The 17,989-nt window shown below is 42.1% G+C and overlaps 1 protein-coding gene across 2 annotated transcripts in view; it reads right to left on the bottom strand.

The window, feature by feature from the left end:
- The window catches only part of TEX10 (testis expressed 10), a 646,375-nt gene that overhangs the window by 139,565 nt on the left and 488,821 nt on the right, over positions 1 to 17,989 (bottom strand). For both annotated transcript variants that reach the window (XM_069219626.1, XM_069219625.1), the window contains exons 11-12: positions 13,153 to 13,233; positions 6,165 to 6,346 (exon numbers count right to left, since the gene is read on the bottom strand). In XM_069219626.1, coding sequence (XP_069075727.1) covers positions 6,165 to 6,346; positions 13,153 to 13,233 — 263 coding nt within the window. The remainder of the gene's footprint in view (positions 1 to 6,164; positions 6,347 to 13,152; positions 13,234 to 17,989) is intronic.

Below are 17,989 nucleotides of genomic sequence, written 5' to 3'. Positions count from 1 at the left end.
AATGTACAAATGTTTAAGATCAACTTCTAAACGGCTACAGGCTCCCGGGGGTGTGAATCTGCAGCGACTAATGCCACGAACAGATGTACACTGGGTAAGTTACATTTTCCGTTCGATGGCATGTGTAGCTGCAGATACACATGCTGTGCATAGACTAGTAAGCAGTTATCTCCCCAAAAGCGGTGGTTCAGCCTGTAGGAGTTGAAGTAGTTTGAAATAATGTTCTTAATACAGCTTGACCTACTGTTGCTTGTTGTGCAGTTAGCACATCTACACAGTAGTGCTTGGTAAATGTATGAGGCGTAGACCATGTTGCTGCCTTACATATTTCGTTCATTGGAATATTTCCTAGAAAGGCCATGGTAGCACCTTTCTTTCTGGTTGAGTGTGCCTTTGGTGTAATAGGCAGTTCTATTTTAGCTTTAAGATAGCAGGTTTGAATGCACTTAACTATCCATCTAGCAATGCCTTGTTTTGAAATTGGATTTCCTGTATGAGGTTTTTGAAAGGCGATAAATAGTTGTTTTGTCTTTCGAATTAGTTTTGTTCTGTCGATGTAGTACATTAGTGCTCTTTTGATGTCTAATGTATGTAGTGCTCTTTCGGTTACAGAATCTGGCTGTGGGAAGAACACTGGTAATTCTACCGTTTGATTTAAGTGGAACGGTGAGATTACTTTTGGTAAAAATTTAGGATTGGTCCGTAGAACAACTTTATTTTTGTGTATTTGAATAAATGGTTCTTGAATGGTAAATGCTTGAATTTCACTCACTCTTCTAAGAGATGTGATGGCAATTAAAAATGCAACTTTCCACGTTAAGTATTGCATTTCACAAGAGTGCATGGGCTCAAAAGGTGGACCCATGAGTCGTGTTAGGACAATGTTGAGGTTCCATGAAGGAACTGGTGGTGTTCTTGGTGGTATAATTCTCTTTAGGCCTTCCATAAACGCCTTTATGACTGGTATCCTAAACAATGAAATTGAGTGCGTAATTTGTAGGTAAGCAGAAATTGCCGTAAGATGTATTTTAATGGAAGAGAAAGCTAGGTTAGATTTTTGCAAATGTAGTAAGTATCCTACTATTTCTTTTGCAGATGCGTGTAAAGGTTGAATTTGATTATTATGGCAGTAATAAACAAATCTTTTCCACTTATTTGCATAACAGTGTCTAGTAACAGTGTCTAGTGGTAGGTTTTCTAGCCTGTTTTATGACATCCATACTTTCCTGTGTGAGGTCTAAGTGCCCGAATTCTAGGATTTCAGGAGCCAAATTGCTAGATTCAGCGATGCTGGATTTGGATGTCTGATCTGTTGTTTGTGTTGTGTTAACAGATCTGGTCTGTTTGGCAGTTTGATATGAGGTACTACTGAAAGGTCTAGTAGTGTTGTGTACCAAGGTTGCCTTGCCCATGTTGGTGCTATTAGAATGAGTTTGAGTTTGTTTTGACTCAACTTGTTTACTAGATATGGAAGAAGTGGGAGAGGGGGAAAAGCGTACGCAAATATCCCTGACCAGTTCATCCATAGTGCATTGCCCTGAGACTGATGTTGTGGGTACCTGGATGCGAAGTTTTGGCATTTTGAGTTTTCTTTTGTTGCAAATAGATCTATTTGTGGCGTTCCCCACATTCTGAAGTAAGTGTTCAGTATTTGGGGGTGAATTTCCCATTCGTGGATCTGTTGGTGATCCCGAGAGAGATTGTCTGCTAACTGATTCTGAATCCCTGGAATAAATTGTGCTATTAGGCAAATGTGGTTGTGAATCGCCCAATGCCATATTTTTTGTGTTAGGAGACACAACTGTGTTGAGTGTGTTTCTCCCTGTTTGTTTAGGTAATACATTGTTGTCATGTTGTCTGTTTTGACAAGAGTGTATTTGTGGGTTATTATGGGTTGAAATGCTTTTAGAGCTAGATATACCGCTAACACTTCTAAGTGGTTTATATGAAACTGTTTTTGGTGAATGTCCCATTGTCCTTGGATGCTGTGCTGATTGAGGTGTGCTCCCCACCCTGTCATGGATGCATCTGTTGTTATTACGCATTGTGGCACTGGGTCTTGAAAAGGCCGCCCTTGGTTTAAATTTATACTGTTCCACCATTGAAGCGAGATGTATGTTTGGCGGTCTATCAACACCAGATCTAGAAGTTGACCCTGTGCCTGTGACCACTGTGATGCTAGGCACTGTTGTAAGGGCCGCATATGCAACCTTGCATTTGGGACAATGGCTATGCATGAGGACATCATGCCTAGGAGTTTCATTACTAATTTGACCTGTATCTTTTGGTTTGGATACATGGCTTGTATAACATTTTGGAATGTTTGGACTCTTTGTGGACTTGGAGTGGCAATTCCTTTTACTGTGTTGATTGTTGCTCCTAGGTATTGTTGTGTTTGACACGGCAGAAGGTGTGACTTTGAGTAATTGATTGAGAAACCTAGTTTGTGTAGGGTTTGTATGACGTAATTTGTGTGTTGTGAACACTGTTTTTGCGTGTTGGTTTTGATTAACCAATCGTCTAGGTACGGGAACACATGTATTTGCTGCCTTCTGATATGTGCAGCTACTACTGCTAGACATTTTGTAAAAACTCTTGGCGCAGTTGTTATTCCGAATGGCAACACTTTGAATTGGTAATGTATCCCTTGGAATACAAACCTTAGGTACTTCTTGTGTGAAGGATGTATTGGTATACGGAAATATGCATCCTTTAGATCCAGTGTTGTCATGTAGTCTTGTTGTTTGAGCAGTGGGATTACTTCTTGTAATGTAACCATGTGAAAATGGTCTGATTTGATGTATGTATTTACTATTCTGAGATCTAGTATGGGTCTTAGAGTTTTGTCTTTTTTGGGTATCAGAAAGTACAGTGAGTAAACTCCTGTGTTTAGTTCTTGTTTTGGTACTAACTCTATTGCTTCTTTTTGGAGCAATGCTTGAACTTCTAGTCCTAGAAGATTTATATGTTGTTTTGACATATTGTGTGTTTTCGGTGGAATGTTTGGAGGGAATTTGATCAATTCTATGCAATAACCATGCTGGATAATTGCTAAGACCCAAGTGTCTGTTGTTATTTCCTCCCAATGTTTGTAAAACTTGGTTAGTCTCCCCCCCACAGGTGTTATGTGTTGGGGATTTGTGACCTTGAAGTCACTGTTTGTTTGGAGGTGTTTTGGGACTTTGAAACTTTCCTCTGTTCTTTTGAAATTGTCCCCCTCTATATTGTCCCCGAAAACCTCCCCGCTGATACTGGCTCTGGTAAGTGCGCTTTGTTTGTGAGGCTGTGGCTTCTGTGGTTTGCCCTCGAAACCCCCCTCAAAATTGTGTCTTTCAAAATGTGCCTCTGCTCTGTGGGGAGTAGAGTGCGCCCATGGGTTTGGCCGTGTCAGTGTCTTTTTTAAGTTTTTCGATCGCAGTGTCCACCTCCAGCCCAAACAACTGCTGTCCGTTGAATGGCATATTCAGCACAGCTTGCTGTATCTCTGGTTTAAATCCTGATGTACGCAGCCATGCATGTCTCCTTATTGTTACAGCTGTGTTGACAGTTCTAGCAGCTGTGTCTGCAGCATCCATTGCTGACCGTATCTGATTATTTGAGATACCCTGTCCTTCTTCTACTACTTGCTGCGCTCTCTTTTGGAACTCCTTGGGTAAATGTTCAATAAGGTGTTGCATCTCATCCCAATGGGCCCTATCATATCTGGCTAGCAAAGCTTGCGAATTTGCAATACGCCACTGGTTTGCTGTCTGTGCCGCCACCCTTTTGCCTGCAGCATCGAATTTTTGACTTTCTTTATCTGGAGGTGGTGCATCTCCTGAAGTATGAGAGTTGGCTCTTTTGCGCGCTGCTCCCACTACAACAGAGTCTGGTGTTAGCTGTTGTGTAATGTACACTGGGTCTGTTGGTGGCGGTTTATATTTTTTATCTACTCTTGGAGTAATGGCTCTCCCTTTAACAGGCTCCTCAAACACTTGTTTGGAGTGTTTTAGCATTCCGGGTAGCATAGGAAGACTCTGATATTGGCTGTGTGTGGACGACAGTGTATTAAAAAGAAAGTCGTCTTCAATGGGCTCTGAATGAAGGCTGACATTATGAAATGCAGCTGCTCTTGCCACCACTTGTGCGTAGCTTGTACTATCCTCCGGTGGCAATGGTTTAGCTGGATAGCATTCTGGACTATTGTCTGACACTGGTGCGTCATAAAGGTCCCATGCGTCAGGGTCATCTTGACTCATTCCTGTATGAGTTGGGGATTGCATCATTGGTGGAGTGGCTACCGGTGATGGTTGCGGAGAGTGATGTGGGGATGGTGGTGGTGTTACTTGTTTAGCCACCTTTGCATGTGGCTGTTTGTTTTTGTCTTGGAAGGCAAGCTTGCGTTTCATTTTGACTGGAGGAAGAGTGCTGATCTTCCCTGTATCTTTTTGAATAAAGAGCCGTCTTTGTGTGTGATCTGGCTCTATTGCCTGTAATTCCTGTCCAAATCTATGTGTCTTCATTTGTGTGGAAAGTCCTTGTTCCTCAGTGTAGGAACTTGTTTTCGGTTCCGAGGCCGGTTATTTCGGTACCGAAACCTTTTCGGCTGCTTTTTTCGGCTCCGACGAAACCTTTTTTATTTTCGGCGTCGTGCTCTCTCGGTGCCGACCCGTTTCGGTGCCGGTGTCTCGGTGCCGAATCTTCTCTGAGCCACTATCTCGGGCCCGAGATTGCTGTGTGCCGGTATCTCGACCGGAGTCGGATGACTTCGACACCAGCTTGCCCTTTTTCGGTGCCGATGAACGGTCACCTACTTTTCGGGTTAAGCCATGGCCTGTTGGCGGTGGCGTCCCTGGGCTTTAGCGCTTTTCTCGTGAGTTTTTGTTTTCGACGTCTTACTCACGGTTTTCGTCGTTTCTTCGGGATCGATCTCCTCAGAGTCCGACTCCTGGGTGGAGAATGTTTCTTCCTCCTCCTCGAAACGCCCTTGTCCTGTTGGCGCCGACGCCATTTGCAGTCTTCTTGCTCTTCGGTCCCTGAGTGTCTTCCTGGACCGAAACGCTCGACAGGCCTCACAAGTATCCTCCTTGTGTTCTGGTGACAAACACAAGTTACAGACCAGATGTTGATCTGTATATGGATACTTGTTATGGCATTTTAGACAGAAGCGGAATGGGGTCCGTTCCATCAGCCTTGAAGAGACACGTGGCCGGGCCGACCAGGCCCCGACGGGGATGGAAGAAAACCCCGAAGGGCCACCGGAGCTCTTCTTAATTCGGTGTCGATCTGTTGTAAATAACCCGATACCGAACGCAAACAATACCGACGATTTTTCCGAGATTCTAACTAACTTTCCGACCCGAAACACGGAGCGAAAAGGAAGACGTCCGAACCCGATGGCAGAAAAAAAACAATCTAAGATGGAGTCGACGCCCATGCGCAATGGAGTCGAAATGGGAGGAGTCCCTCGGTCTCGTGACTCGAAAAGACTTCTTCGAAGAAAAACAACTTGTAACACTCCGAGCCCAACACCAGATGGCGTGATGTGCACAGCATGTGTATCTGCAGCTACACATGCCATCGAACATATATATATATATATATATATATATATATATATATATATATATATATATATATATATATATATATATATATATATCCATAGTGCAATTTTTTATTTTATTAAATTTGTTGGGATTTGATTTGTAAAGGAAGAAAAGTTCAATAAATGCAATAATCCGGAGTAAGGACTGAGCGAGATACATTTAGTGTACATAGTTTTATTAATTCAGTGATGTATTCAACCATCTCCTGCAACAAGCCTACTCAAAGTGGTAACAAAACAGAGGGGGAGTAGTTCAAGCTTTGCCACCGAAAACAAAGGAGGGGCTGAAAAAAATAATTTGCTTACGGATCCAACTTACCTTGAGACAGCCCTGAAACAAACACATAGGTTTTGATTTTTTTTAAAGCTAATATTTGATTGCATGTATGTTGACATAGCAGAAAAGTTTAGCTGTTCGTAGGTAAATAAATCTTTTCCACTTGTGTCACAACACATTCCAACTTAATGCAGACAAAGCTTTCTTTCACTTATCCTAAAAATAAGCTATTTTTTTTAAATGCATTAATCGTGCATAAAAAGTGTTGAACTTGTGACATAAAAGTAAAAGTTGCATTACCTTTTTTCTGCAAGCTTTGCATTTTCATTCTCCAAGGTAACCACATAAAAAAGAAGGCTACAAGAGCAGGAAGCTAGAAACTTCTTAAGATTGTCACTAGGCAAACAAGACTGATCCACCAGCCTAGTTGTAACACGTAAAATCGATGCAGCCATGCTATCAGGTATAACGAGAAAGTCAGCCTAGGAGACAAAGTGATCTGTTACTGTGTTTTGTTCGAATGACAATTAACCATAGCAAAAGAAATTCTAACATGAAAAAAATGCAAAGATGGTCAAATGCACATGGCAAAAATGCTTGATGATACATCATGCCATTCAAATGTATTTTAACGATTATGTCATGTCAGGAATATTTCTACATTTTTGTAAAGCTTAAATTGTTTTATTGGGCTTGCTTCTGATAAAACAAGAGCCATGGTAAAATACTCATAACACGAAGTACATTTTAGCTCACTAAAGGCGAATTCAAAATCTCGACATACAAACATATATTTAATGTAAGCACACGATTCACGTCCTTCAAAGAGATGGTAAAAAAAGGTGAAAGAAAGTAGACCTCGAGAACATTTTATACACAAGGAAATTAATGACAAGCATGAGTAGTTAACAATGCCCAGCTGAAACCAATGCAAACTCGAGTGCTGGAGCTACTTGTACTTCTCTTTGTCTGCCAAGATTCCTTCTTCCTCTGGAGAATGTTTGTCAGTCTCAGGCTGAATAAATGTATGGGAGGTACTTTCACAGGTCACTTGTAAGTTTTCTGTAAATTAAAGCCAAGCCATATAAGCAGAAGCAACGTTTGGGCAAAGATGTTCAACTGGAGTGTACGAGGATGGATGAGTCTTGTTTGTTTATTTATGGCAATTGTGGATATGCCATAATAATTAAAAAGCCTATTTATAAGATCGAGGCATAAAAAACAGCTAAAACAATCTTTAAAAAATGAATCATGACGTAAACATGCTTTACATTTTCAAACAAAACCTGTGCTATAAGGTGCGAGTGCAGAGCAACCCCTTAGGGTTGGGGGCAGATCGGCCTATTTTTGTAAGGTTGAAAGCCCACCAGTGAAGATTTTTTTTTCAGAAAAAGAGGGTGGGGGTATGGCCATACCCCCACCCCAAATAAATGTGGACAAAATTGTTCGCCCACCAGTGGGCAGATGGGGCAACTACCCCCGAGCCACTTCCCGGAGGGGCAGAAAGCAAACTAGATGCCATGGAAAAAAACAAAATAGTGGGGTGGTGGCTACCCACCAGTATGGGCATGGTTATGCCCCCCACCACATCAGGGGGTAACAGTCTTTCAGCTCTCCCCCTGCACACTTACATTTGGGCCATGATAGCTTGTCTAACTTTCAAAATCTCCCCACTTGTAATGGTGAGGGCTGCACTTTTTGGACTTTGGGACACTGCCATGTAGAAAAATCTACGAGACCTAGACACATCTGAAAACCAAACATCTGCTTCACATGCACCCGCACCATTTTCTTACCAATAATGCCCTCTAAACCTCCAACTTTGCTTGAGATCCCACATTTTTGTGATGGAACCTTCCGGAATCTGCAGGAATCAACAAAATTAGTACCATCCAGCATTGTCGCATTTATACCGATAAAAATTCTGCCCCACTTGCCAAATCTTTTTTTTTCTCAAACTGCTCTTTTGGACCCCCTCAATTTTGACATGTTTTTGGCTCTTCCCTGTAACAGGCACTTAGGCCCACCTACACAAGTGAGGTATCATTTATATCAGGGGACTGAGGGTAAAGTTGGATGTTAGGAAATTTGTGCCGGTGCGGTGATCCCACACAGAGATGTGGGGAAAATTGGATTTTTTAGATAAATTTGAGGTTTGCTGAGGATTCTGGGTAAGAAAACACTGGGGGATCCACGCAAGTCACACCTCCCTTCACTCCCTCAGGTGTCTAGTTTTCAGAAATGTCTGGGCTTGGTAGGTTTCCCTAGATGGCTGCTCAGCCCAGGACCAAAAACTGCAGGTGCCCCAAGCAAAAACAGGTCGTTTTGTATTTGAACATTATGTGTCCACATAGTGTTTTGGGGCACTTTCTGTCGCGGGCACTAGGCCTACTCACACAAGTGATGTACCATTTTTATCGGGAGACTTGGGGGAATGCTGGGTGGAGGGACATTTGTGGCTCCTCTCAGATTCCAGAACTTTCTATCAGTGAAATGTGAAGAAAAAGTGTTTTTTTGCCAAATTTTGAGGTTTGCAAAGGATTCTGGGTAACAGAACCTGGTGGGAGCTCCACAAGACACCCCATTCTGAATTCCCTAGGTGTCTAGTTTTCACAATTTCACAGGTTTGGTAGGTTTCCCTCTGTGCCAGCTGAGCTAGCGGCCAAAATCCACAGGTAGACACTTTCCAAAAAACACGTCAGATTTTAATGTAAAAATGTGATGTGTCTATGTTGCGTTTCCTGTCGTGGGCATTAGACCTACCCACACAAGTGAGGTACCATTTTTATCGGTAGACTTGGAGGAACACAGAATAGAAGAACAAGTGTTATTGCCCCTTGTCTTTCTCTAAATTTTTTCTTTCCAAATGTAAGACAGTGCGTAAAAAATACATCTATTTGAGAAATGCCCTGTAATTCATATGCTAGTATGGGGACCCCGGAATTCAGAGATATGTAAATAACCACTGCTTCTCAACACCTTATCTTGTGCCCATTTTGGAAATACAAAGGTTTCCTTGATACCTATTTTTCACTCTATATTTCAGCAAATGAATTGCTGTATACACAATTTACAATGAAAACCCATTGCAAGGTGCAGCTCCTTTATTGGCTCGGAGTACCTAGGGTTCTTGATAAATCTACAAGCCCTATATATCCACGTAACCAGAAGAGTCCAGCACACATAACGGTGTATTGCTTTAAAAAATCTGCCGTAGCTGGAAAAAATTATAGAAGAAAACGTGGACAGAAATGGCTTCTCTTTTCACCTCAATTTCAATATTTTTTTTATTTTAGCTGTTACTTTCTGTAGGAGATCTAAACAAATGACCCCTTGGGGAATTCAAAATTTTGTCTGTCCATTTTTGAAAATGTTTAGCTGTCCGGGATCCAGCATTGGTTTCACATGCATTTCTGGCACTAACTGGAAGGAGGCTGAAGGCACAAAAAAATAGTAAAAATGGGGTATATCCCAGTAAAATGCCAAAATTGTGATTCAAGTTTGCCTGTTCCTGAAAGCTGGGAGGATGCTGATTTGAGCACTGCAAACCCTTTGTTGATGCCATTTTAAGGTGAAAAACACAAGTTTTCTTCTGCAGCTCTTTTTCCCAATGTTTTTTTTTTAAACAAACAAAATTTTAGCTGTATTTTGGCAACTTTTTTGGCCTCTGGAATCCCTAGGATGTTGGGAAAAAAGGACGCAATTTGGCATGGGTAGTTTATGTGGACAAAAAGTTATGAGGGCCTAAGCGCGAACTGCCCCAAATAGCTAAAAAATAGGCTCGCCACCTGAGGGGAAAAGGTCTGTCAGCAAAGAGGTTAAAGTGAACTAAGAAAGGACATAGGTCACTAATAAAACCTGAATGTATAATAAAAAGTAAGCCCAGTTTGACATTGTGAGTCCGATATAAGACGGTCTGTGCACAGTGATGAATGCAGCTCAGCATGTGAATGCGGGTAAAAAGGCTCCAGGAGACAGAATAACCAACCCATTTAATTCTGAAGAAACAAAACTGTCTGGTTGAGTATGTGTGTGCCTGTAGATGCCACAGATTAATGGCTCATACAACAGGCTTTATTCCAGCTGGCTAAACAATTCAAAGCAGACAGATTATATTTAATAGGCTATTCTGTTTGTTAATGCCGACCACATGCAGGCAAGTTCGTCTGCATCCTGAACTGCTGCCGTTGATGATTTACACAACATTTGCTTTATGATGAGGTCAGATCCGTTCTTTAACAAAAAACTAAATCAGGCTTGCAGTTCCTTAAATTATATTTTGAGAACGGAGAGTGAAGGTAGAACCTTTGATGTCTTAATGATGTGGCACAAAGGAGCATAAAGTGCTTGATTGTGACAGTGCCACCTAAAGAACAACTGCACGTCAGGGCTTTGACAAGAGGTCTTTGACCATAAACTGGTGGGTTCCTAATCTGAACCTAATGTATACAGCCCTTTTATCCAAGGAAATATTAGGTCGAGAAATTGCTCCCACCAGAGTTCTGGTTTCAATGCCAAGTAAGTTCTTAAGGATACTTTTCTTGGTCTCATATTATCGCTACATATGGGCCCAATATTTCTTTTTGGGCATTTGCAATGTAGCTTTAGTCATCATATCTATGTTCCTAGATTTAAGAAGCTGGAGTACGGGAACAGATCCTTTCAGGTGAAAGCTGCTCAATTGTGGAATACATTACTGCTTACTCTTAGGAAGGAAGAAAATCTATTTAGATTTAGATGAAGGCTAAAAACGTCGCTTTTTCCTAAACAATGGCAGAGATAAGATCCTAAGTGAAAAAACTTGGTCTGCTGTGTTACATTTTCTGGTTGTCTTTTTGGTTTCAGCGCCGAGATACCCATAAGGTGAATGTTCACTTAAGAAATGCAGATTAATAATAATGTCTGGTTGAGTCAAAGAACTGCACAGTTTATGGACTTCAAGGTATTCTCAATGTGTTTCAAACAGTGTAAGGTACAGCAGTTCTGGCATCCCATAGGGTGCTGCAGGGTCTTTCGATAGGCCACAAGACTTGGGGTGGTTTCGATTAGAATCAAGGGCCTCCACATTTATGTGCCCCCAAATTTCATTACTATAAGAAGTAGCCACAACAGCTTTTGTTTTATATGCAGTTATAGCTGGCTTCTAACTGAAATGTACTTGATCTGAAAACTGGTCTCAAATTGTGCAATCCTAAGCAAATATTTTATTTTAGAGTCACCTTTTTCTTCATTCTTGCATGAGTGCACCTTCAATTGTGTGAGTTCAGCATTTCTGCTGTACAAAAATACTCTAGTTTGATTAAATAGACTAAATGTTTGCTCCACGTATAATAAGAATCTAGTCCACACATAGGGTACACTTGATCCCTGACTTGCTTCTTAGTTTACTAAGAACACTTCCATCAGGGCAGGGGCAGGAGTGTTTCTCAGTTCATGTTTAAACACTCACTTTTAATAAATAGAATTCTAAAGCATGATGTGGTAGCACTCTGTAATTTACAGACAGTAAATTTCCCACTGAAATTACCAAAAAAGTTCCCAATAAATTGAAGCTTAATTGAGAAAATGATATAGTGTACTAACAATAATCTGTGAAATCTAGGTCCCAGAAAACATATTTATCATTTGTACATCACCAAGTAAAGTGCTCTGTTTTATTTTCATTCCATTAAAAAAAGAAATCATCATACAGAAGCATAACAAATGGACTTTCAGAACTACTGAAATATATCTTGAAATGTTTGTACAGTTGACATTAGCTATTTAAATATAGTGTGTTAGAAAATATCGGACACCCTCCAGCCTTTAATTTCACACTCTTTGTACAGCCTCAGACAGTTTACTTTATCCTGGACTTCTGCCGTCAGAGAAATAAACTGACTTCTGACCTCTATCTCTGAACACAGAGCAAATGTGACAAGATAAAAACACAGTGTAAAGGCATCTTTATTGCTCCTTCACTGAGTGAACAGAATACCTGCTGTTTGTCAACATGACAAAACAGGCTAGTAGGTCCGAAATATGGCTCAACCTGTTAAAATATGACTCGCCATAACAAGAGGGCGAGCAGATTTCTTTGTCTGCTCAGGATTGGGAGACGTCTGTGTCCATGTCCACACATGGTATGATAATTCAAGGTCCCCTGCTGTTGTTGCCCATCTGTGGGAAATAGGTATCTCTTTTTAGCCCCAAACAGGAAAATGACGAATCAAGGGATCCTCTTTCAACTTTGGGTGTTGAACATTCTTGTTTACAATTGTGATGGTTATTATAGACTTGTTAGTAAAGCTAGCGTATACCCAGATTAAGAGATCACCCTTGGCTCTTCCTTTTGAATGTCTAACAGCTGGAATATTGAATGAGAGAAAGCCCTCTAGGTCATAATTTTCAAGTGCCCGTGTTTCTTGTAGGCAGCAGATGTCCTGCAATATAATGAAGGATACCCAGTACTTGTCTTCCATCTTTTTACCCAGCCCTGCAATGTTCCGGCTAAGTAATTGGAATGGTTTAACCACAGGAGGGAAGGGGAATTGTTTTTCCTTATTAAAAAGTAAGCTGTACCTGACATGCAAGCATCTTAAATTTAAAGACAATGTCAAAAGGCCTAAATCTATCACCTGTAAGTTTGATGTGAGACAGGAAAGAAGCAACATGGACAAGTAGGGGTGGGAGGGAAGAAGCAACACTGCCATTAAAGAGCTACACAGACAACAAGGAAGAAGAAAGAAAAACAGTACATGAATCACAGCATGAGCAGTGCAAGAACACTAATCAAAATGAAGGAATCAGTACTTGGTTAATGCTCCACACAAAAAAGGGTATGAAATTAAACTGGCACAACCTGGCCGATCAGTAGGCAGCAAATAAGAGAAATAATTAAGCCAACGACTGGAAAGCAGTAGATGGGTTCCAAAACTCTTGTAGTAAATATCTCTCGTAAGAGACAGTGTATGCACAACACTACCTTAGGAGAGATGTAAAAAGGGGATTGAATGGGTGTGCTGTCATCAATACCTCACTTCAAGCTACACTGAATATTAGAACGTGCTGTGATTAGCCATATTGTAACATGGAAACTAATACCTCAAACACCAAAAGTCAGTCCCTTGTTGTTTCAGAGGCAGAATTTGAGAAGAACCTTTCTGTGGCATGGCAACTTTTAAATAGCAAAAAATGCTATTGTTCATTCGCACTATTAGGCACCAACCGGTTCAGTCACTTTCAAAATAACTGAGATCACAGGAGAAGGAAAAAAAACAAAGAGTGCTACACATGGATGTTACCTCACCAGATGTTTGTGGATAGCGTTGTGGATGATATCCAAGCATTGACTTCGTGCAGGGATAGTAGACAAACTTTGACACACAGCCTGCCAAGATAAAAAAATTAAAAAAAAGATGTATTTTCTTCTAAGGCACTCATTAGTTGGTTTAATATCCCAACGCAAATACAGAGCTTCTACAATAAATGTGGAATGTATCTGGTATTTCTTTTATTTCATCTGTTTACTAGGAGTTTACAATACACAATATTCAAAACCATAATTGTACAGTTGAGTTCAGTGAAATTACATTATCATGCAAATTAAATCACCAGTTAGATTTACAGAATGCAACCTTTATCCAACCAAATATATCTTCTTAGCCAATTGATTCTCCATCTTACATCATGAGATGTACAATTTTTTTATTAGTATTATATTAGAATGAGTATATGTTTCGAAGAGGTTGGGAATCATGGGGATCTCTTAGCAGACGTGCAACATTTCCAAGCACTATGCTATATCTACAGTCGCTTTTTCATTTGTACATGTTTCTCAACTATCACCTATTCTAATGCATCTGGTTTCCAACGCTGATATTTTGGTGGACATTCCCCTTTCTAATGTACTGCATTTCAGCATTTTACCATAACTGTCCCCATTGCAATACATTTTGTTTCCATTCTGTTTGTCTTTTGAGAGTCTATTGTAGGAAAGTACCATCTTGCCTGGCATGTTACCCCCATATTTCACTGTATATATGTTGTTTTAGTCTATGTGTCACTGGGACCCTGCCAGGCAGGGCCCCAGTGCTCATAAGTATGTGCCCTGTATGTGTTCCCTGTGTGATGCCTAACTGTCTCACTGAGGCTCTGCTAACTAGAACCTCAGTGGTTATGCTCTCCCTGCTTTCCAAATTTGTCACTAACAGGCTAGTGACTAAATTTACCAATTCACATTGGCATACTGGTACACCCATATAATTCCCTAGTATGTGGTACTGAGGTACCCAGGGTATTGGGGTTCCAGGAGATCCCTATGGGCTGCAGCATTTCTTTTGCCACCCATAGGGAGCTCTGACAATTCTTACACAAACCTGCCAGTGCAGCCTGAGTGAAATAACGTCCACGTTATTTCACAGCCATTTACCACTGCACTTAAGTAACTTATAAGTCACCTATATGTCCAACCTTCACCTGGTGAAGGTTGGGTGCAAAGGTACTTAATGTGTGGGCACCCTGGCACTAGCCAAGGTGCCCCCACATCATTCAGGGCAAATTCCCCAGACTTTCTGATTGCGGGGACACCATTACACACATGCACTGCACATAGGTCACTACCTATGTACAGCGTCACAATGGTAACTCCGAACATGGCCATGTAACATGTCTAAGATCATGGAATTGTTTCTAGCACAGAACCCGGGTACTGCCAAACTGCCTTTCCAGGGTCTCCACTGAAGCTGCTGCTGCCAACCCCTCAGACAAGTTTCTGCCCTCCTGGGGTCCAGGCAGCCCTGGCCCAGGAAGGCAGAACAAAGGATTTCCTCTGAGAGAGGGTGTAACACCCTCTCCCTTTGGAAATAGGTGTGAAGGCTGGGGAGGAGTAGCCTCCCCCAGCCTCTGGAAATGCTTTGATGGGCACAGATGGTGCCCATCTCTGCATAAGCCAGTCTACACCATTTTAGGGATCCCCCAGCCCTGCTCTGGCGCTAAACTGGACACCAGATAACGAATGCAAGAGCTCACCAGAGTTCCTCTGCATCTCCCTCTTCACCTTCTACCAAAGGATCGACCGCTGACTGCTCAGGACGCCTGCAAAACTGCAACAAAGTAGCAAGACGACTACTAGAAACCTTGTATTGTCATCCTGCCGGCTTTCTCGACTGTTTCCAGGTAGCGCATGCTCTGGGGGTAGCCTGCCTCCTGTCTGCACCAGAAGCTCTGAAGAAATCTCCCGTAGGTCGATGGAATCTTCCCCCTGCAACCACAGGCAACAAAAGACTGCAGCACTGGTCCTCTGGGTCCCCTCTTAGCACGACGAGCGTGGTCCCTGGAACTCAGCAACTCTGTCCAAGTGACTCCCACAGTCCAGTGACTCTTCAGTCCAAGTTTGGTGGAGGCAAGTCCTTGCCTCCCCACGCTAGACTGCATTGCTGGGTACCGCGTGGTTTGCAGCTGCTCTGGCTCCTGTGCACTCTTCCAGGATTTCCTTTGTGCACAGCCAAGCCTGGGTCCCCGACACACTAACCTGCAGTGCACAACCTTCTGAGTTGTCCTCCGGCGTCGTGGGACTCCCTTTTGTGACTTTGCGTGGACTCCGGTTGGCTCTTCTTCCAAGTGCCTGTTCAGGTACTTCTGCGGGTGCTTCCTGCTTCTGTGAGGGCTCCCTGAGTTGCTGGGCGCCCCCTCTGTCACCTCCTCCAAGTGGCGACATCCTGGTCCCTCCTGGGCCACAGCAGCACCCAAAAACCTCTACAGCGACCCTTGCAGCTAGCAAGGCTTGTTTGTGGTCTTTCTGCGTGGGAACAACTCTGCAAGCTTCATCGCGACCTGGGACATCCATCCTCCAAAGGAGAAGTTCCTAGCTCTCTTCTTTCTTGCAGAACTCAAAGCTTCTTCCAACAGGTGGCAGCTTCCTTGCACCCTCAGCTGGCATTTCCTGGGCTCCTGCCCACTCTCAACACTGTCGCGACTATTGGACTTGGTTCCCTTGTCTTACAGGTACTCAGGTGCGGAAATCCACTGTTGTTGCATTGCTGGCGTTTTTTCTTCCTGCAGAATCCCCCTATCACGACTTCTGTGCTCTCTGGGGGTAGTAGGTGCACTTTACATCTACCTTTCAGGGTCTTGGGTGGGCTATTTTTCAAACCCTCACTGTTTTCTTACAGTCCCAACGACCCTTTACAAGCTCACAGAGGTTTGGGGTCCATTCGTGGTTCGCATTCCACTTTTGGAGTATATGGTTTGTGTTGCCCCTATACCTATGTGCTCTTATTGCAATCTATTGTAACTTTACACTGCTTGCATTACTTTTCTTGCTATTACCTGCATAATTTTGGTTTGTGTACATATATCTTGTGTATATAACGTATCCTCATACTGAGGGTACTCACTGAGATACTTTTGGCATATTGTCATAAAAACAAAGTACCTTTATTGTTAGTACATCTGTGTATTGTGTTTTCTTATAATATTGTGCATACGACACCAGTGGTATAGTAGGAGCTTTACATGTCTCCTAGTTCAGCCTAAGCTGCGGTGCCATAGCTACCTTCTATCAGCCTAAGCTGCTAGAAACACCTCTTCTACACTAATAAGGGATAACTGTACCTGGCACAAGGTGTAAGTACCTCTGGTACCCACTACAAGCCAGGCCAGCCTCCTACATCTATCCTGAGAAAAAGAACATGTTTTACTCTGTATTTCCAGGATGTTACGCATCATTGATCTTAATGAAGCCACCACACTATGACAAACTCCTGAATATTAGGGCACTCCAGAACATATGCGGAAAATCTAGCCCCAGCTATTTGCATACATTACAAGAGGCATTGCTGGCAGGAAAACATTTTACTAATTTCTGAAGGCTAAGGTATATTCTAAGTAAATAATGAAATGATGTCAATTTGAATCTAGCGCTTGTGGATAGCATGCGTCCAACTAGTGTGGTTTGATATACGTCACATCAATTTCTTTTTTTACCACGTTAATGCCATGTAGGTATTATTAATTAGTTTGCACTCCCAGCAAGGCACATAATCATGTCCATTGTGGGAGAGCTTGCTGGGGCCTAAGGAAATGTGGTCCCGAAGCTCTGGCAACAATTTCTTCTGCATCGACAAAGGAGATACGTTTGTTATTGATGTACAAGTCACCTACCATCTTACATCTCCCTTGTCTGCTGCAATTAAATGTGCAAGCACAAAATACTGAGGCAGCGTAATCCTGGAGCCATCTTGGGCCTCTTCAATCCATTTAAAGCCACTCCCTGACCCTTCTGCTCATTTTTGCAGCTTTCTGCTTTTCCCCTTTGTGACACTTTTTCGTTTTCCTCTTCCACCATCTTTCTCATATGTGTCTTTTGCTCGCAGTAAATGCTTGAGGCAGAAAAATAAGTGCTGGCCTCCAAAAATAAGTGCTGATGCTCTGCACTGGAAACTACAAGCACAAATTAAGCACTGCTCTGGTGACTCTGCCAGTATATGGCTCAATATTTTTATATCTGGGTTCAACATTGATAATTGTCAATGTTATGTTATGTTATGTTATTACCCATAGGTTCCCATTTGGTTTTGGGAGCATAATTGTTGGACTTGGCCTTCTGTGCAGGGTCACCCCCAAACATGTTTGCCTTCCTCCTATTTTTGTGTTGTTGTTTGTTTTTGTTGGCCTTAGGACTCTGTGCACCTTATCACTGCTAACCAGTGCCAAACTGCTAGTGCTCTCTCCTCTAAACATGGTTTGATTGGTATATTCCTAATTGGTGTAGGAACTGGCTCTGTATATACTATACCAAAGTAAGGTATAGCGTGCACAGAGTCAAGTGAATCCCCAGAGGCTTTACAGAGGCTAAAGCAGAGAATGCTAATGCTCTCTTTTGTGGTAGTGAAGTTGGGCAGTTAGGCTTTTCAGAGGGTAGTTCTAAACATGTGTTGTACAGACAGTCAAGAAATGAGGCACATACTCAATGACTAACTCCAGTACAATATTTTATCAAAAAATGTACTTTGTTACTTTATGTCTAGAACCAAAAGGATCTGCAGCAGGTAAGTACAGTTTCAAGAATGTATCACTTTCAAGCATCAAATGCACTTTGTTTGTAATTCACAGTTAAATCAGTTTTCTGGTAAGCTATACTTTTC

Source organism: Pleurodeles waltl, chromosome 2_2 (genome assembly GCF_031143425.1).
Source record: "Pleurodeles waltl isolate 20211129_DDA chromosome 2_2, aPleWal1.hap1.20221129, whole genome shotgun sequence".
NCBI lineage: Eukaryota > Metazoa > Chordata > Amphibia > Caudata > Salamandridae > Pleurodeles > Pleurodeles waltl.
The sequence above is the reverse complement of the archived record's forward strand: the minus strand, read 5'-3'. Positions and strand labels throughout refer to the sequence as shown.